Here is a 19,060-nt window from a genome sequence, read left to right as displayed (position 1 = left end):
CTGAGAGGGACATTTCTGGTGGCACCGCAGCCACTTGCACTGCTTCACTTGACTTTGATGTTGAATTATGACTGATAGTGTCAGCCATTTGAATGTATATTGTATATAAGACATACTACACCACCACCCTGTACTTCCTGTTACAAAGCCTAAGCTGACATTTGACCCTTGATTGTATGTTGCCATCTTTATAAGCCTTCTGTGTAACACTTTGTTGTATGCCTTTCAAAAGTCTATAGAGGTTAATTGGTTACTGTTAACAGCCACTAGTGTAGGTGAGTGGGTGGCAGGAGAATAAGATAAGATATCTTTACTAGTCACATGTAGATTGAAACACACGGTGAAATGCATCTTTTGTGTAGAGTGCTCTGGGGGCAGCCCGCAAGTGTCACCACGCTTCTAGTGCCAACATGGCATGCCCACAACTTCCTAACCCATATGTCTTTGAAATGTGGAAGGAAATTGGAGCACCCGGAGGAAACCCTCGCAGACACGGGGAGAACGTACAAATTCCTTACAGACAGTGGCCGGAATTGAACCCGAGTCGCTGGCACTACACTACCGTGCCTGCCCAGAATGAGCTGGTTGGAGGAGGGGTGTTGAGGGAAATGCAAGAGGAAACATAGGATTAGTGTAGATGGGTATATGATGGTCAGCACAGATACAGCGGGCTGAAGGGTCGTGATCAAACTTTTACCTCATCAAATAATTCAGTGAAGTTGGTCAGACATGATTTACCTTTCAACAAATCTATGCTGCTGTCCTTGACTAAACACTGTCTTTACAAATAAGTGTATGTAACTCAATGTCTCCAATACCTTCCCCATGCCCAATGTTAAGCTGCAGTTTCTGGGTTTATTCATGGCCCATTTATGGAACAATGCATTTCAAGACCACTGTATCGAGTAGAAATCGGAAGATTGTTCCCATTGCCTGAACATTTTTCTACTGAAATCAGCAATGGAACATGTTTTCCAACTGGATCAGGTGGCTTACAATTGATATCTTCTAGTATGTTTTATCTGGTACTTTCTCGTCCATAATGTCATCCTTTAAATGTAACTTTTGCATCACCAATTCCATTATAAAGAGATGCAAAATACCCTTAACATTTTTCTTCTGCTTTTACACTAAGTCCTTTAAAAGCTTCAATTTCCTCCAACCTGATAATGCATATATGTAAACATAAAGTATAAATAATGTGGCAGAAAGCTAATCTTTTTGATGAAGCCATCGTGAAAAGGGAACTGAGAGAAGGATTGAAATGATGCCACAATTCTTGTCATGAGCTCACTAGACCAATGTTGTAATCGTCTAAAAAATGATAACAGTCTGCTGGAATTTTCTTTTTAATTCAACCATCAGTCTCAATCCTTCGTGAAAAATCTTCGAAAATACTATAAATTATCAAGGGACTGCGGGGATTAGCATGTCTATGAGGGTTGATTGCAGGAACTGAGACTCCTTCCCCACTAGACCAAAGGGCTGAGGAAAGGTTCAAGCCAACAGCCATTGATACAATTGTGTATTCTATTCTTCCACTACTATTTACCTTCACTTTGATCTGAGAATTTTGAACTTTGTGGTACCATACTGCTTGCACTTTTCCTACAAATGCATTGTACACAGCAGAGATTACAGGAAATGACTTTGGAGCTCGGACTGGCTGCTCCTGGGGGTGTTGTAGATTTCTGGGGACATCCACTGAAATCTTAGTCTCTGAATCATGTTACTTTGCTTATTTTGGCACTGGTGAAGTCTTGCAAAGGAATAACAAAACATCTCTGTCTCTGTAACAAAGCCTTCATTGCTCTGTATTCTTCCCTAGATGACTGGAGATTCACTGTGGACCCAACTTGTAACTTAAAGAATCTTCTGGTCTGTTATATGTTTGACATGTTGGATGTCAAATGTCTAAAATTTTATACTGTATTAATTCCTCCTTGGCACAGTCCAAGTGTCGAACAACAGACTACTGTTCCTATTAGCTGAGGCTGAGGTTTAACTCTATAAAGATGTGATTGAACTCTTAACCACCTGTAAGAGATCAGAACGACTGTTGGAGCCAAGTACAAGGATACTTGCATCTAATCTGTTTAAACAGTAATTTTGAGAAGTTTCAGCAATTCCATCTCTGACAAGTGTTTCCAGACCCCGTTAGTGCTGTTCTTATGTTGGATGGGAAACAGTTGGTCTCTGGTGCAACACAAACGCTAGTCGCAAAACTTATTCCCTGTGCAAAACTAGAATTATTTGGTCACTATCCAAGATAAATAAGAGATCTTTCAGAATCCCGAGAGCCAAGACAAACAGCCACTTCTGTATGATATTAAAGTAGTTTAAACCAAAATTGGAATTTGAACTCTGATCAGCCTGTTAGGAGTCTTTTGATGCTATAAATACCTGGATTTATTCATCTGGTTTTAATGTTATACCCTGGTCATTAAACACATTTGTGGCAGTTCCAAATGTTTATTGACTTGGATTGTAGTCGAGCGCTCCATTTCATAAAGGTGGTGACCAACGACAAGGTTTTCTGGCTTTCCAGTTACTTGAAAGGATGCAGTACTGAGGGCGTGCTACACTTTTGGAGGGGCTGATTGCAAAATGGTCTAAAAATATTCCAAAAATACAAAAGTATATTCCAGTTATAAGCAAGGACAGTAAGGGTGGGGAGAGCCAGCCTTGGATAACTAAGGTAATAAAAGACGGCATCAAGCTGAAAGCTCATCCATACAAAGTCGCCAAGAGTAGTGGGAAACTGGAAGATTAGGAAAATTTTAAAAAGCAACAAAGAACCACTAAGCAAGCAATAAGGAAAGGGAAGATAGATTATGAAAGTAAACTAGCACAAAATATAAAAACCATAGTAGAAGTTTTTTTATAATTATATAAAGAGGAAAAGGGTGTCTAAAGTGAACATAGGTCTCTTGGAAGATGAGAAGGGGGAATTAATATTGGGTAATTTGGAAATGGCCAAGGCCTTGAATGACTATTTAGTGTCGATCTTCATGGTGGAGGACATGTCTAACATGCCACAGAGAGATGTTATGGATGCAATGGGAGGTGAGGATCTCAATACAATCGCTGTCACTAAAGAGGTAGGGATGAGCAAACTAGTGGTCCTAAAGGTAGACAGATCCCTTGGTCCTGATGGGATGCATCCCAGGGTACTGAAAGAAATGGCAGAAGTTATAGTAGAGGCGTTTGTGATAATTTACCAAAATTCTCTGGGCAGGTCCCGGCAGATTGGAAGACAGAGAATGTCACACCACTGTTTAAAAAAGGATGTAGGCAAAAGGCAGGTAACTATAGGCCAGTTAGCTTAATATCTGTAGTCGGGAAAATGTTTGAAGCTATCATTAAGGAAGAAATAACGAGACATCTGGATAGAAGTGGTTCCATCAGGCAGATGCAGCATAGATTCAGGAAGGACAGGTCCTGTTTGACAAACTTACTGGAGTTCTTCAAGGATATAATGAGCGCAGTGGATAGAGGGCAACAGATGGATGTTGTATACTTGGATTTCCAGAAGGTGTTTGATAAGATGCCACATAAAAGACCTATCCATAAGATAAGGATGTATGGAGTTGGGGGTAATGTATTAGCATGGATAGAGGATTGGTTAACCAATAGAAGGCAGAGATTTGAGATAAGTGGGTGTTTCTCTGGTTGGCAATCAGTGGTGAGCAGGATGCTGCAGGGGTCAGTGCTGGGCCCACAACTGTTCACAATATTCATTAATGATTTGGAAGAGGGGACCGAGTGCAGTGTTTCTAAGTTTGCTGATGATACTACATTGAGTGGAAAAGCAAATTGTGCAGAGGATGTGGAGAGTCTGCAGAGAGATATAGATAGGTTAAGTGAGTGGGCAAGGGTCTGGCAGATGGAGTACAATGTTGATAAATATGAGGTCATCCACTTTGGAAGGAAAAATAGAAGATCAGATTATTTAAATGGTGAAATATTGCACCATGCTGTTGTGCAGAGGAACTTGGGAGTGTTTGTGCATGAATCGCAAAAGGTTGGTTTGCAGGTGCAACGGTATCAACAAGGCAAATGGACTGTTGGCCTTCATTGCTAGAGGGATTGAACTTAAGAGCAGAGAGGTTCTTCTGCAACTGTACAGGGTACTGGTGAGGCTGCACCTGGAGTACTGCATGCAGTTCTGGTCTCCTTACTTGAGGAAGGATATACTAGCTTTGGAGGCAGTGCAGAGGAGGTTCATCAGGTTGATTCCAGAGATGAGGGGTTTAGCCTATGAAGAGAGACTGAGTCATCTGAATTCCAGCGAGTGTAGTTCCAGAAGAATGAGAGGGGATCTTGTAGAAACATATAAAATTATGAAAGGGATAGATAAGATAGAGGCAGGAAGGTTGTTTCCACTGGTAGGTGAGACTAGAATTAGGGGACATAGCCTCAAGATTTGGGGGAATTGATTTAGGGCAGAGATGAGGAGAAACTGCTTTTCCCAGAGAGTACTAAATCTGTGGGATTCTCTGCCCAGAGATGCAGTGGAGGCTACCTCATTAAATATATTTAAGATACAGTGAGATAGATTTTTGCATAGTAGGGGAATTAAGGGTTATGGGGAAAAGGGCAGGTAGGTGGATCTGAGTCCATGGCCAGATCAGCCATGATCTTATTGAATGGTGGAGCAGGTTCAACAGGCCAGATGGCCTTCTCCTGCTCCTATTTCTCATGTTCTTATATTTGTTGGGATAAAAGGCTGAATCAAGGCCTTATCTGCTCACTTGGATTGTGCATGCCATGGAACTACAATGAAGAAGAAATGGATGTGTGTCCTGTCTAATATTTATTTACAAACTAGTGACATCATAAAAACAAATTACCAAATCACATTGGTATTACTGTTTGTGGGATCTTGTGGGCAATTTGGCTCCTTGTTTCCCACATTAATGAAGTGACCACACTTCGGAGGAACTCCATTAGCTATAAAGCTTATTGAAATATTTTTTTCTTTCAAGATGGCGCTGGAGCACTGCAAACTGCTCTCTGCAGATCCACTCATTACTACTTTTGTAAAATCACAAAAGTTGCTGTATAAAGCCAGTTTTGGTCTGCCTTTAATTAAGAGTGCCCCTTTAAGCTAAACCTTAAAGGCACAGAGAGAAAAGAGAAACATTGTTGCTGTACCCCATCAGTCTGCTTGATTGTCTAAACTTGCTCTAAAGAATGTTAGAGATTTTTAAATTAAAAAGTAACGGTTTTAATTTTGACTTCTGATCCTTTGCACTATGATGCCCAAAAAAATTACCTGGGTCTTGCATTCTGTACCAGGTCCAACAGCATCTGAGAGGCAATATCCCCACTCTAGATGTTGGGAGTGAAACAAAATGGCATTTTTGGATATCTTGCATGTGTGGAAGGCTGGGGCTCAGGGTGGAATGCTGGCAGTTCTGTTCAGAAGTGCTGGTAATAAGCAGCAAAATTCCAGCTGTCTGGAAGTAGTGTCAATCAGTTTTCCAAGCCCATGGATATGCTGGACAGTCTGGGTACATATGTATTTCTGGTTCTACACTTCAAGCAAAATGAAAAAAAAGTACAGTCAATGAATAAACTCAAATAGAATTATGGTTGTCAAGAATCACTTAAAGAGCACAATTTGCGCAATTGCAAATAAATGTGTTGATTTAAAGTGTTAGTCTTGCTTCGTAACCGGAAAGTGATTGTGCTAGAGCTTTATAGATAGCCTATTGGACAATAAGATCCTTGGGCCAAGTGCTTTGGACCAATAATCTCAGACAGTGGGCAATGTCTCTTGCCCCCATCCTCCAACTTTCTGTTAGACCTTGGGCAACACACATCCATTTCCAATCCCACCATTGTTCCTAGATCACAGATCTCACCCTCCTGCAAATCATGGAACTCATCCCTCCTTGCCTTATTGTTGAAGACCCAAAAAAAGTGGTGGAATGAGGGGGGGGGGGTAGGAAAGAAAAGGGAGAGAGGGTGTTAAAGATATGGGCCTGGGGAAGAACCTCTGTAGAGGGACATCCACAAATCTTGCTTTCCCGCACATATCCTCACTCTGATTCATTTTCAGTCAGGCTACCTCATCAAGAATAATTTTACCATGAAAGATGAAAAACACTACGATGCTGAAGGAACTCAGCAGGCCAGGCAGCATCTGTGGAGAAAAGCATTTTACCATTCTGGGTAGCCAAACCTGGGCAGGTCTCAAACATGTTTACTGGATCTTTCCTCCTCTCCCCTTGAAGTGTTGATCCAAAAACATACTTATTATTGTGTAAACTTAACAATGATTACAACCTAGTTATTTGTTAATAAACCACACAGTCATCAATGGCATAGCAATGAAAATCGAGGGTGTGCAAGAATGTAGAATTGGGGATGTGCAGTGATTTGCAGGTAATTGGGCTGGAAGGAGTTGTATCTGTGTGGGTAACCTACAGATGGACTTGAACACATTATTTTAAATAATGGCCTTGGAGGTTATAAAGTCTTTTGGACATTAAACTATGTTGCTATTCTAAAATTGTGTAAGAAGTTAATTAAAATCACAATACACTTGGGAAGTTTTTATTTCACTGCTTGATAGCTCCAATCAGAATATTTGTAATATTAGTGATTGCACCCAAGAGGGCAAATCAGACCTGTAACTGATGAGCACTAACATCAAGAAAGCAGGGAAATTGTACCTTGTAACCAGAACATTACCCACACTTACACTTCTGGAGCAGAAATGTGTACTTTGGAAGATATGATGGTCTTGCCTGTACTTTATTGACGTGAACGCAGCCATAGGAGTTTTGCTACGTGAAGGATTAACTCTGGTGACCCAGCATATGTCAGTGACCTTACTAAAGTCACAATACAAGTATCAACATTTTAAAACAAAAGAGAAAACCAAAATGACCAGAGCTAGGAAATTCATAAGCACTGGCTAATCTGCAAGCTTTCTTGATCAACTGCAATTAATCTCTATCAGATCTCAGAATATGCATGGTTATTGGAATTAAATTTTATAATCTTAAAGGGAAAGTCTGTATTATACTTTGGAAGACTCCTATCTAAGCCAACCATGATCTTGTAGATCTCTATTTAATCTCCTGTCAATCTTCCCCATTCTAATGCTATCGTGTTACATAACACTAGTCATTAGTAAAGGGAATACTCTGACATAAAGTGAACAACACCACTGGACAATGTCCAGTTGATATAAAATCGAAATGTAATTTAATAACGTATTCCATGTGAAAAATTAGATCATCAATCTGAGAAAACACAGAGGAAATGGTTTTCTTTGGAGTATGTACATGGACTATATGTTACCAGCTTTATTCGTTGTCTGTTTCTTTTCTCTCCTACATCAGAGCCTCCCACACCACCAGAAAATCCCATATCCACAACAAATGAGACTTCCCTTATCTTAGAATGGAGCCCGCCTCGGGACAGTGGTGGTAGGAATGACCTTACGTACAACATACACTGCAGGAAGTGTGTGGGGGACAACAGAAAGTGCAGCGTCTGTGGGAGCAGCCTCCATTTCATCCCACGTCAGTTTGGATTAACGTACACCAAAGTTCTTGTTACGGATCTGCTGCCTCACACTAATTATACCTTCGATCTTGAGGCTGTGAATGGGGTATCTGAGTTGAGCCCCAACCCGAAGCAGTATGTCTCTGTCAATGTCATGACCAGCCAGGCAGGTAAGTGAGTCCCTTTCCTCTGTTACCAACTGTTAGACATCATTTGAAATCGGGTTACCACCAACAGCAATTCAATAATTCGAATAAATACTTTGAAATTTGTCATTTCTGGGAGTGGGAATTTGTTGGATGTCATCACTTGTGACAAAGTAGCTAGCTCTTGTTTGTTAAGGGAGCTCTTTTGGCTTTGGAAACAAATATGGAAATCAATGTTGTCTCACATCAACGAAACATATTACAATGTGAGACATAAGAGATGGCAGATGCTGGAATATGGAGCAACAAACAATCTGCTGGAGGAACTCAGCAGGTTGAGCAGTTTCGGGGGGTGGTGGGGGGGGGAGAACTGTCGACACTTTGGGCTAAAACTCCACAACAGGACAATTCCTTCCCCTCCGCACAGATGCTGCTCGACACGCTGAGTTCCTCCAGCAGGTTGTTTGATATTAGAATATGACTTCCCTTTACACTTCAGACTGCATTAAAGAAACCATTCATGGCTAGACTTTGACCAGGTGCCTTCTCTCTGCATGTCTTAATGCCTTTAGTTAAGAAAAAAAAGAATCTGATTGCATATTAACAACTGACCCAGTCTCAATTATCACAGGTGAGAAAAAATTCCATATTTCTATCACCCACTGCAGAGAGCATTTCCTAATTTCCTTCCTAAAATTCCTAGCTGTGTTGTCCTAGCCCCAGTAACTAACATAGTTTCTCTTTACCTACGCTACCATTTTCCCTTAGCATCTTTAAAAACTTCACTCAAGTTGCATCCAAACCTTGAAATTCCAGGAAATACAACTGCTGATTGTGCAGGTTTGTACCTGCAGTGTTTGCCCTTCTCTTATTAAAAGTTGCCTCTATTTGAGTTATATTGAAATTACACCATAAATACAAGCATTGTGCAGGAAGAATTACAGCTCCTGTTCTGCTTGTGATCCCAAACAATTCCGCGTTCCTTCAGACATAACCAAAAATAAGAATTCAAGTTTTTTAATATATATATTCCTCCCCTGCCCAAGGCTATGAAACCCAGTGTGCTCTCCCAGTCACATTGCCTGTGAGACTGCATTGATTAAAAGTCAAACTCATGTGACCATTGTGAGAGCCTGTGGCCTACTTTATCAGGAAGGGAAACCTGATTCTGCCTTCCTCTCAATATTCTGTTAGCAATATCACCAATAGGGAATAATAAGAATACACTTATTTTATCCTTGTAACCTCACTCACTCTGGAGATGCATATAATATGTTTGCGACTGAGATGTTTGTAATTTGAGTTTTAGACCATCAACAATGCCCAATATTTATAATTTTGTGTGTTGTATTTTCTTCCACTGTGAAAATCAAGATTGACTTGGCACTTTGTGCCAAAGGGATTAGTCAGTACATACTTGAGTAATCAGAGCCAAGTGATTGCACTCCTAATGATCCACAACTCTAATCACTGTGCATCGTTGTAATTGTGAGTCTCTCAGAGCTATTCATTTGTAGCTGCACTTATATGGTGAGAGAGAGTGAAGCAAAATTAAGTGCTTGCTGCACAATTGAACAAACTGCAAAACCATATGGTCAATTTTCTTCAAGCTATAATGTTCTTATTCTATTAACTTAGAGGCAGGAGTTCTCAGAGTATTTCCAGTTATCCTTCTAGGATAGGAAAGTGCAAGTATCCAGTCATAGCTCAATTGCACAAGAGTGAGGTTGAATTAGAAGGGATCATTCATTGACAATTCTGCTTTCTGTAATTCAATTGAGGATCGATCCCTGGTTTTGACTCATTTATATTTCTGATTAAAGGGGATGCTTGCATGGAAAAGGATATGATTAAACAGCAAAAGTTAGAAAACATAATGAGATAATTATTGAAGAAAACTGTCTGACAGCTGATGTTTGAAACAGATATTATAGAAAAATGCCTTCGTTTTTCAGCTTCGGTGGAATGTATCCAAACCCTGTAGTGGTGAAGTACCATTTCATTTGCTTCTCCAAACCATTTATTGGTTAGACTCCACCTTTCTGGGGTTTTTAAGGCTTGCCATAAATAAGATATTACATGGTTTCCTGGAAGCTGCACTGATTAAAACCAGAGAGGCCGCAGGTTCAATTTGTGGTCTTTGCTAAATTACCCAAGTCCCAGTTAGAGTGTCCATAAGAGCTTCATAGTAGTCATCGACACATGATTAGGGGAGGGAATGGTTACCCACTGCTGATCAGTTCTCTGCGGCTGTGAGCAAGATGTGCTAGGGGAGGGGAATTTCCATAGTAGAACAGCACAGCACAGGAACAGGCACTTTGGCTAACGATGTTGTGCCAAACTAATTAAGCTAATGATGCCTAATTACACCTTCTGCCTCAACATGGTCCATACTCCTCCATTCTCTGCATATTCATGTGCCTATCTAAGAGCCTCTAATCTGCCTCCACCACCCTGGCAGCATATTCCAGGCACCCACCACTCTGTGTTTAAACAAAAATGTCCCATACATCTCCTTTGAATGATACCCCTCTCATCTTAAATTCATGCCCCCTAGTTTCATACACTTCAACCCTGGTAAAAAGATACCAGCTGTCTACTCTATCTATGCCTCTCATAATTTTATAAACTTCTACCAGGTCTCCCTTCAGACTCCACCAGTCCAAAGGAAACAACCCTAATTTGTTCAACCTCTCCTTATTTCTTCCACTTCCGTCCCACACTACTGGTAATGTGGAATGCCAAAAGAAAGACACTAGTCCAAGCCTGTGGGGATGAAGGCAAGAGAAATTGATTGCAATTACTGGATGAGAAATTCACCCCTCAGCCCCATTCTCAAGCCCTCCAAGTACTGGGCTTGTGGAAGTTAACATAGTTAGCAATATATTAGGATTAACACCAGGTTTTTCGGCTCTGAAAGCCCCTGGAGCATCAAAATGGCATGGAGATTTGTTGGATGAATTGCATTCAATAGTATGAAGGATGTTCAGAAGTGTTTTTTTAAATAATGATCAGCAATTGACTATCAGCAAGAGCTGATAGCCAGAATGTTCAGGACATAATTCTATGCTCTGAATGTCAATGGGCATCAATGTGAGGAGATGTTAGCATTTAAATAGGAGATTCTCTCTGAAACCTTGCACCTGCTGCAACTACACTGGACTGGGATCTCATTGCCAGGATGATTGTGACAATGAATTTTCATGTATCTGGTCAGCTGTAGTTCCCAGAGAGGATGGAAAATGATTTACTTGAATGGTTCTAGAAATGAGGAAATTCAATTATTAGGTTAGACTGGAGAAGGGTGGTTTTTCATGGAATAAAGAAGATTGGGAGATTGGGGGGGGGGGGTAGCATATGCTGGAGGTAAAAAAGATCATGGCAGATTTAGATATGGTAAGTACAAAATTGTTCCCATTAGCGACCCGTACAAGAACTAAGAGACATAGATTTAAAGTGATACCCCAAAAGGTATTGGGGAGATGTGAGGAAAATCTTTCTTCTAAACCAGGAGGTTATGATCTAGCACTCCCTGTCTGTAAGGATGTTGAGAATAGAATGAATCAGGGATTTCTAAAGAGAATTGGCCATCACTTAAGTGAAAATAAGTTGCAAGGCTATGGGGAAAGAGTGGGGTAGGTAGACTGGATTGTTCTACAAAGCCAACAGATACTCAGTGGGCCCAATGGCTGCTTGCACGTCATTGTTTTTGTGGATGCTTCCAGACTGGAGCGAGAGTTATTTGCAACTTCTTGGAGTTTGCTGTCTACGTCTGCACAAGAGAGGTCACTGAGACAGTTTATTCAAAGAAAGCTAAATATTTTCCATTCTCCCTTGGCAAAGATGAGCAGGCAGAGAGAGCATGTGGCTTCACTGTGTTTGAAGCCTTTGCAATTTAGTCGGTGCACCTCCCTTTGCTGGCACAGATTGGCATCCATATCATGCTTAAAAGTGGTCTCTCAACATATGTTGTCTTCTGTCACATAATTATATTATGCAGGTTAATGCCCACCATTTTGGCTGCAGTCATAATGTCTCTATCCATCTGCATTTGAACTACAGCTGGAAAGCAACAGCAGACTGCTTCATGAAAATAGCTCTCTGCTGTTGTCGTGACTGATAAGTCTTGACTGTAACCTACACGTGTTGATGTCCAAAATTCAACAAAAGCTATAATGCCACCTAAGATGAGATACAGTAGACCATTGGCATGCTGAACAAACAATTCTGGTGTCTGGGATGCTCTAAGTACCCTGCAGTTATTGGCAGAGTGACACTGGCCCCTTGCCTCTCACTGCATGGTGAGCGGCTGAGGACAGCACGCTATTGGTGGAAGATGAGAAGGTAACAGAGAGACTCCTTTTCTGACCGTGATCAATTCATCCAACTGTACAAGAATTGTGCGCACATTCACAGACACACCAGCCGTGCTGCATGGTACCTTCTGACGTTCACCTGGCCAGACACAGCAGCAGGCACACCAGTGCAAATGGAAGGAGTTGTGCTCTCAGGAAGTTCTTATTTCCCTCAAAAAGCAAGCTTGGGGTAGATAAAGAACTTATTTCTTGGAGGAATAGTTAAGAAAAATTTAATTGTCAACAGATGCATCAACAGCGATTTTCATGGAAGCTCTGAATTTCTTCGCCATTAGCTTCTTCCAGGCAATTGCAGGGGATTTGTATTTAATCTTTCACAGGCAAGGCTTACTCCTGACTCACTGCCCCCACTAGGATTTATTCCCTCAATCTTTTCCCAGCTGATATATGCAAATTGTTACAGGGGAAATGGCAGCGTTATAGTTATGTTACTGAACTTGTATCCAGAGGTCTGGACTATTGCTTTATATCTCACTGCCCTGTAACTTGTGAAGTTAATTTCATGTAATTAAATAAATCTGGAACTAAATGCCAGTGACGGTATTGGTGACCACAGAACCACCTGATTGTTGTTTAAAAACCCACTCCATGTCATTCATTAGAAATGCTCCATCCTTGCTCAGTTTGGCCTATATGTGACCCCTGTATAATGCCATGCTGAAACCAACTGTCAACTTCAGCACTATATTCCCTATTGATGTGTTGTAAGTTCTCTCAGTTCTCAACATGCAGCACAGCAGATCTGATCATTGCGGCCAGGTGTTAAAGGGACATGCCACAATGCAAGTGACACTCTTCTGGCTATAGGGATGTGCTAGTTACTGAATAAATGGATGGGAGCATACTCCTGTAGGGTCAGGGGGATCTGCTCAGCCTAGTGAAGAAAAGTGCCCAAAAGAGGCATCTTTTTGCAAGGGTGTTCATGCCTTCTCAGTCTGTTCCTGTGGGCCGAAATCAAAGTAGATGAAGTCACCCCTTCTTGAGTAAGGAGTTTGGGTGACCTCCCCAATGCAGTAGTGAGCAGCAAACTGTGGGATGTGGCAGAGATCAGCAGTCTGGAATAATCTTGTGGGCTGGGAGTGACCGTGACCCTGCAAAGCGCTTGAGGCACACATCTGAGGACGTAGTTGATGTTGCAAGAGATTTCGGCGAGAATAAAGAATGCAGAGTGAGTGTTGCACTTTGACTACCGCAGTTTAAGAGAAAACAGGCTGGTAAATATGAAATGTAGCTTTTCCAGACCAGTGAGATTGAAAATTAAAGCTCTCATTGCACTGAATTTTGCATCCTGCACTCCAGCTTGGGGAGCTTTACACCTGGAAAAATGAAGAGGTGAATTTCCCAATAACCACTAAGGTCCCAAAGATCAGCACAACGTTGCACCATTTGAGGTTAAGTCAGTTTCAATAGCACAGTGTCGTTTAATTTGGTGTTGTGTGCACGTATGTCCAGCTTTGAGTCTCTCCAATTTCACGCTACGGATCTGAGAATATTTTTGGAGGCACAAGAGACAGCATAAAAATATTTGCAGTTTTTTTAAAAATCTGTTTCACGTCATCTGGAATTGATGCCAACAACCAGGGTGAAGGGGCAGGGTGCCAATGCAGTCTTTTGACAATTATTGTGAATAATATGTTTTAAAATTACTAAGTTAAAACAATGTTGCAGAGTCAGACAGCATGGAGACGAGCTGTTCGGCCCATTGTGTCCATGTAGACCATCAGGCACCCATTTATACTAATCCCACACTAATTTGATCTTATTCTCACTGTTTTATTCTCCTTTGGAGGATTGGCGATCCTTCACCACAAACAGCCAGAACACGCATTAATTGCAATATGTTGCTTCGGCTTCAGAATCACATGCATCAAATAATAATGAGAAACAAAGGCTATGTAAAATATACAGTATGAAATATGATTGTAAGAGTTGGGTGGGAAGGACATCAAGTAACTGGTCAAAATTTAGCCTGTAGCTTTCTTAGACTATTGATAGTTCATTAACATAATCTATTATATCTGAGCACTCGTATGAAATTGTCATCAATATGAGGATTTGTGGTAACTGTCTTTATTGTTGACACCCTCTGGAATTGGCTTCTCCAATCTTTATGTTACGCTTTTTCAAACTGAATGTTTAAAAATAGAGAAGCTTCTCATTAATTTTGCATTTTAGACACTGCTGAGGATCCATGTTATCATAATCTGACATATAGCAGTTTACAAGCTAACAAAGTAATGACATGATGAATTTTTTGTATTCTTGGGAGTGTTTGGGAGGTGAATCGAAGTCCAGGGCATTGACCAGATTTATGTGAAGTAGAATAAATATTCTTTCACATTTGATTGAGTGGAATCCAAGCTGGTGTGTTGCAACCATGTTGCATCTTGCAGTTGTTTTTGTGGAAGTGTCTCACTCTACTAACATTCTGTTTTCCTCCGATGTTCAAGTAAACGTGATTGTGAAGGAGAGAAGAAGCAAGGATAGTATCACTCTTGCTTGGCAAGGACCAGACCGTGCCAATGGTGTAATTGTGGAATACGAGATTATCTACTATGAAAAGGTGAGTAAGGAAATGTGCATGAATCTTTTCATTTAGAATTTGCTTTAGAACTTAGCAGCACAGTTGTACAGCTAGTAGAGCTGCTGTCTTGCAACTCTAGTGACCTGGTTCAGTCCTGACCTCCAATACTGTATGTGGAGTATGCATATTCTTTATCTGACCACATGGGTCTCCCTGGAGGGCTCATCCCAAATACCAAAATCATGCAGGTTGAAGGGTTATTCGGCCACTGTAGATTTCTCCTCGTGTGTAGTCAAAATCTGGGAGTTGAATTAAATGGGAATGAAGTAAATGAGTGCTTGACAGACATTGTGGGCTTGGTGGGCCAAAGGAACTGTTCCCATGCTGCATGACTGTAACTCTATGGTTGTGTCAAAATGTACTGCAGCACCTGGGGATAGCACTGACCAATCATAATACTTCACTATAGGAAGGCAGTGAGGGAAGCTAAGCATTCCCCAGGAACCCAATTGATAGTCATATTGGCAAAGGGAATCAATTGCAAGTCCTTGCTGCTTAACCCAGCAATCCTAGCAAGAAATAGACATTGCCAAATAGTGTCAATTGGGGGGAAAAAAAAGAAATTAGTAGAATGAATGATGAACTTCATCTCCTACTCAGTGCTACTAGTCATTGTTTGTGACCCCTGAGAATCCTCATGCTGCTCACTTTCTTTGGTTGGGTGACTTAGAATCGCCTCCAGGTAGGCTACTTTAAAACTGAAATACTATCAGATTTTCAGCTCTTTGTCTGTGGGAAAAGTACAAGACTTTCACTTGGGACCCCTTCAGCAGTCTCACTAAAATCTGTTCCCAAGAACATGACCTATATCCTGTGGTATTTTCACACGCACACTTGTCCGCCCACCCAGTTTTCTTCTCCCTTTGTTCACCTCCCCCTACTTGGTTCCATCTACCCATCATCCCATCCCCAGCTGGTCCCACCTATCGTGTCTATCTACATCTCCCTGCTCCCCCCCCCCCTAAATACTGCTATATATATACTGGCAATCTTTCCTTTTCCCTCTCAGTTCTGATGCAGGGTCTCCATCCAAAATATCAACTTGCACCTTTTGCCTCCATGGATGCTGCTTGATCCTACTGAGTTCTTCCAGTGTTCTCTTTTCTGTCGCACTATTCAGTACCTCGTTTTTTTAAACATAGGAGCGTATTCAGCTGATTGAGAGCTGGCATAGACTCCGAGCAATCCGATTCTTCCATTTATTTGCCTGTAACCTATTCTCTCTTGTGTGTAACCTATTCTCCTCCCACTCTCCTACAGAAGGGATCATTTACAGTAGCCAATTAATCTACCAATCAGTATGCCTTTGGCTTATGGGAGGAAACTAGAGCACTTAGAGGAAACCCACACTGTCACAGGGAGAAATGTGCAAACTACACACAGTATAAGAGCTAAATGAACAGCAGCGTGATCCAGCATAGCCAACACCATGTCATCTTCAGATACGATGCACTGTGTTCCCCATTCCTTACTCCCTCCATACACATCAATCCTTTGTGATGTTAAAGTTGAAAATATTGACATGCAACATACTTTGTGCATGCTCAGTAGTCTACTTATTACAGCTATTCTGCATGTACACTCTGTCACAAGTAACCTGACAAAGATCATTGAAAGGTAGCTTCGGGAAAGGGCCTGTAATAAAATCAAAGCTTTGGATGTGTTATCCCTGTCACCAAGAGCCATCACTCCAGCAGCCGGTTTTACAGTGGTAGATATCTCTTCGCACTGCTTTAAATTGGGTGTTATGATTGGCCTGTTGGGATCAAGGAGCGGAGTGAAAGTACTCCCCTTTTACTTATAGGTGTATGATGGAGGGAACATGGTTTTATTTGCCAACATGTTTGTATTTCTCAATATATAGTGTGGCATTAGTTGAATGTAAATTGGCAGAAGCACAGATTTTATATAGGCCACTGACTTTCTTGTCATCCATTCTTTGCATGTAATTATTTGAGGCAATATTTTTAAGCTTCATCTGTTAGGTACAGTATATCTGGAATTGCACTCTCTAATATCTGAGCTGGATCCTTCTTAGCATCACCAAGTGACCACTATTATTTTATGTATTTATCACAACAGAATCAAAGGGACCAAAATTACACTGTTTTAAAAACTAAATCTAACAGCATGACAGTTGATGGACTAAAGCCAGGGACAACATACGTGTTCCGGGTCAGAGCTCACACCAGCGGAGGACATGGGACCTATGGTGGTGAAATTGAGCTGGAGACCAGTCAAGAAGGTAAGCAGAGGAAAACCTACTTTGGAAGAAACTTCACTAAGGGAGACCTCCCAGGATGTAGTACACAAATGAATCTATTGCTACCATTGGCCGAAATTGGCGGTGCTTTTGAGAAGACTCCAAAGTAACGGAATATTAAGCAGGAACAGGAATTGGTATTCTTCAGATAGGCAGAGGTGAAATGAAATTAGGAGACTTAGTTGTGTCATTTGATTTGCCCATTTTTAGAAGTTGCCCTTCTCTTCCTGAACTTGGACATGCTTATAAATCTGCCCAGATACCAAGGCAGCAGAGAGTGAATGAGACTCCTCGCCATTTGTTTTGGTGTGACCTCACCTGATTTTAAAGTGGGTGACCATTGTCCTTTGTATAAAGAAAGTTAATGTTTAACTAATTGGAAACATTTTAAGTAAGTGTTCTTCACATCAAACTACAGATATAACCCATTTATGAATGCCATCAAAATCAAAGCCAGCATTTATTAGTTATCCCCAGTTGCTCTCGAGAACGTGATGATAAGCTGCCACCTTGAACTACTGCAGTCAGCGTAGTCGTAAAATCTCCCTGTGAGTTTACTGCACTTCAAAGGGCTGAATTACGTTGCAATACTTTAACCTCAAACTTGTCACCAGGAATAGTACTTTTTAAAGAAAATAAGTATCACTTAAAGTATAGGCAGCCAAAAAAAATCTTCACTGGTTGAGAAAGTGTCTTAGCTCAGCGTCATTGAATGGACATCCTGAGAGTCTAGATTACTGAGAAACCACAGTGAAATGTTTATTTCAGGATGGTGTGTGAGGCTGCCAATGGTAAAGGGATAATGATTAGTCACTTGAGTGGATTATTGCCTTTTTATTTTCAGCTTGTGGGAAACATTACTTGTTTAGGCAGTGAAAGCAACATTGCTCCTGGAGGCAGTGTTTTTTTTATAACAATAACTCTGAGATAACATAGCCATTAGGAAAAAAATGAGGTTCACAAGTATTCAATAAATCCAGACTCAGTTTTAAAGCTTTCACTGACCAGTTCCTTCCAGTCAATGCTACTTTTGACTTAATTGCTAGAGAGTTCATCAAAGGCTGCCAATCAAACTTGTTTAACAAAGTGATCTGTGACTTGGAAAGAATGAATAATACATACACACACGCACAATTATGAATATAACTCTATGGAGAGTTTATCAACTTAAAATTCTATTAGGTTTGGTTGTAACAATGGGAGATGAAAATTTGATTCAATTTGGACCTAAGAAAGCAGCTTTTAAAATTTATATTTTGAGGAAGGAGAAATTGTTCTTTTGTACATGATATATATGAGTTCCAGAGGCTTCTTGGAGGTCATCAACAACTGATGATCTAGATGTCCTTGTGAGCAATACACATGTAAATGTCATCAGATCAGGCAGTCATAATTGATCAGCATGTCAGTGTTTGAAAATCATCCCCAGATACTTTGGTAAGATACCAACAGGCTTTAAGAAGTCACTGCTGTGAATGAGGGGACAAATAAATGGTGGGGCGGTAGCAACATCCATGAAATGGTTGGAGCTTTTCCTGGTACTAGTGAAACATTACGAACAGTTCAGTTTTCTTTTGGACTTTGTACTTGAATGGGAAATGGTACTCATCAGTAAGTTAATCATATCATTATGGTCTTATAATCCCAAATATGTAACCAAGTGGATGCATTTCAAACCAGTTGTATTTTTATTATGCCTGTAATTCCTTTATTTTAGTGAACATGACATACAAACTAACAGCACTTTTTCTCTTTTGTTTTCAGACATGCTTGCTATTGGTGATCCAAACCAACCCACCATCATGGCTGTCTCTGTTGCTGGTGGGATAGTCCTCCTGATATTCCTTGTTACTTGCTTTGTTGTTAGTGGAAGGTAAAGAAAAATTAATTTCCTGTTCAATCTATTCTTTATTCTCCTGTCCAGTGCTTTTGAAAAGTGAATTTAACAGTTAGAAATATTAACAAATCCCTCAACCTGTGCTCAAGCATTGTGGCCAGGTAGTGTTAGTGGTATAGTAGGAGACAATTTGTGGATTGAAAGTAGCCTATGGAAGGAATCCCTTTGGGGAGTGTAGTACTTGATAAGTTACAAGCGGGACAAAACAAAAAGAGGGAGGTGCTGGGATTCACAGAATCATAAGACAGCTGTTATATAAATTAGGAAAAA

General features: G+C 40.7%; 1 protein-coding gene across 1 annotated transcript in view; it reads left to right on the top strand.

The window, feature by feature from the left end:
• LOC127571176 (ephrin type-A receptor 3-like) overlaps positions 1–19,060 on the top strand; it is a 281,826-nt gene that overhangs the window by 168,305 nt on the left and 94,461 nt on the right. Inside the window, exons 5-8 of the mRNA XM_052017293.1 lie at positions 7,359–7,694; positions 14,497–14,609; positions 16,713–16,875; positions 18,658–18,766. Coding sequence (XP_051873253.1) covers positions 7,359–7,694; positions 14,497–14,609; positions 16,713–16,875; positions 18,658–18,766 — 721 coding nt within the window. The remainder of the gene's footprint in view (positions 1–7,358; positions 7,695–14,496; positions 14,610–16,712; positions 16,876–18,657; positions 18,767–19,060) is intronic.

The sequence above is a fragment of the Pristis pectinata genome, chromosome 6, assembly GCF_009764475.1.
Source record: "Pristis pectinata isolate sPriPec2 chromosome 6, sPriPec2.1.pri, whole genome shotgun sequence".
In the NCBI taxonomy this organism is placed as follows: Eukaryota; Metazoa; Chordata; class Chondrichthyes; order Rhinopristiformes; family Pristidae; genus Pristis; species Pristis pectinata.
The sequence above is the reverse complement of the archived record's forward strand: the minus strand, read 5'-3'. Positions and strand labels throughout refer to the sequence as shown.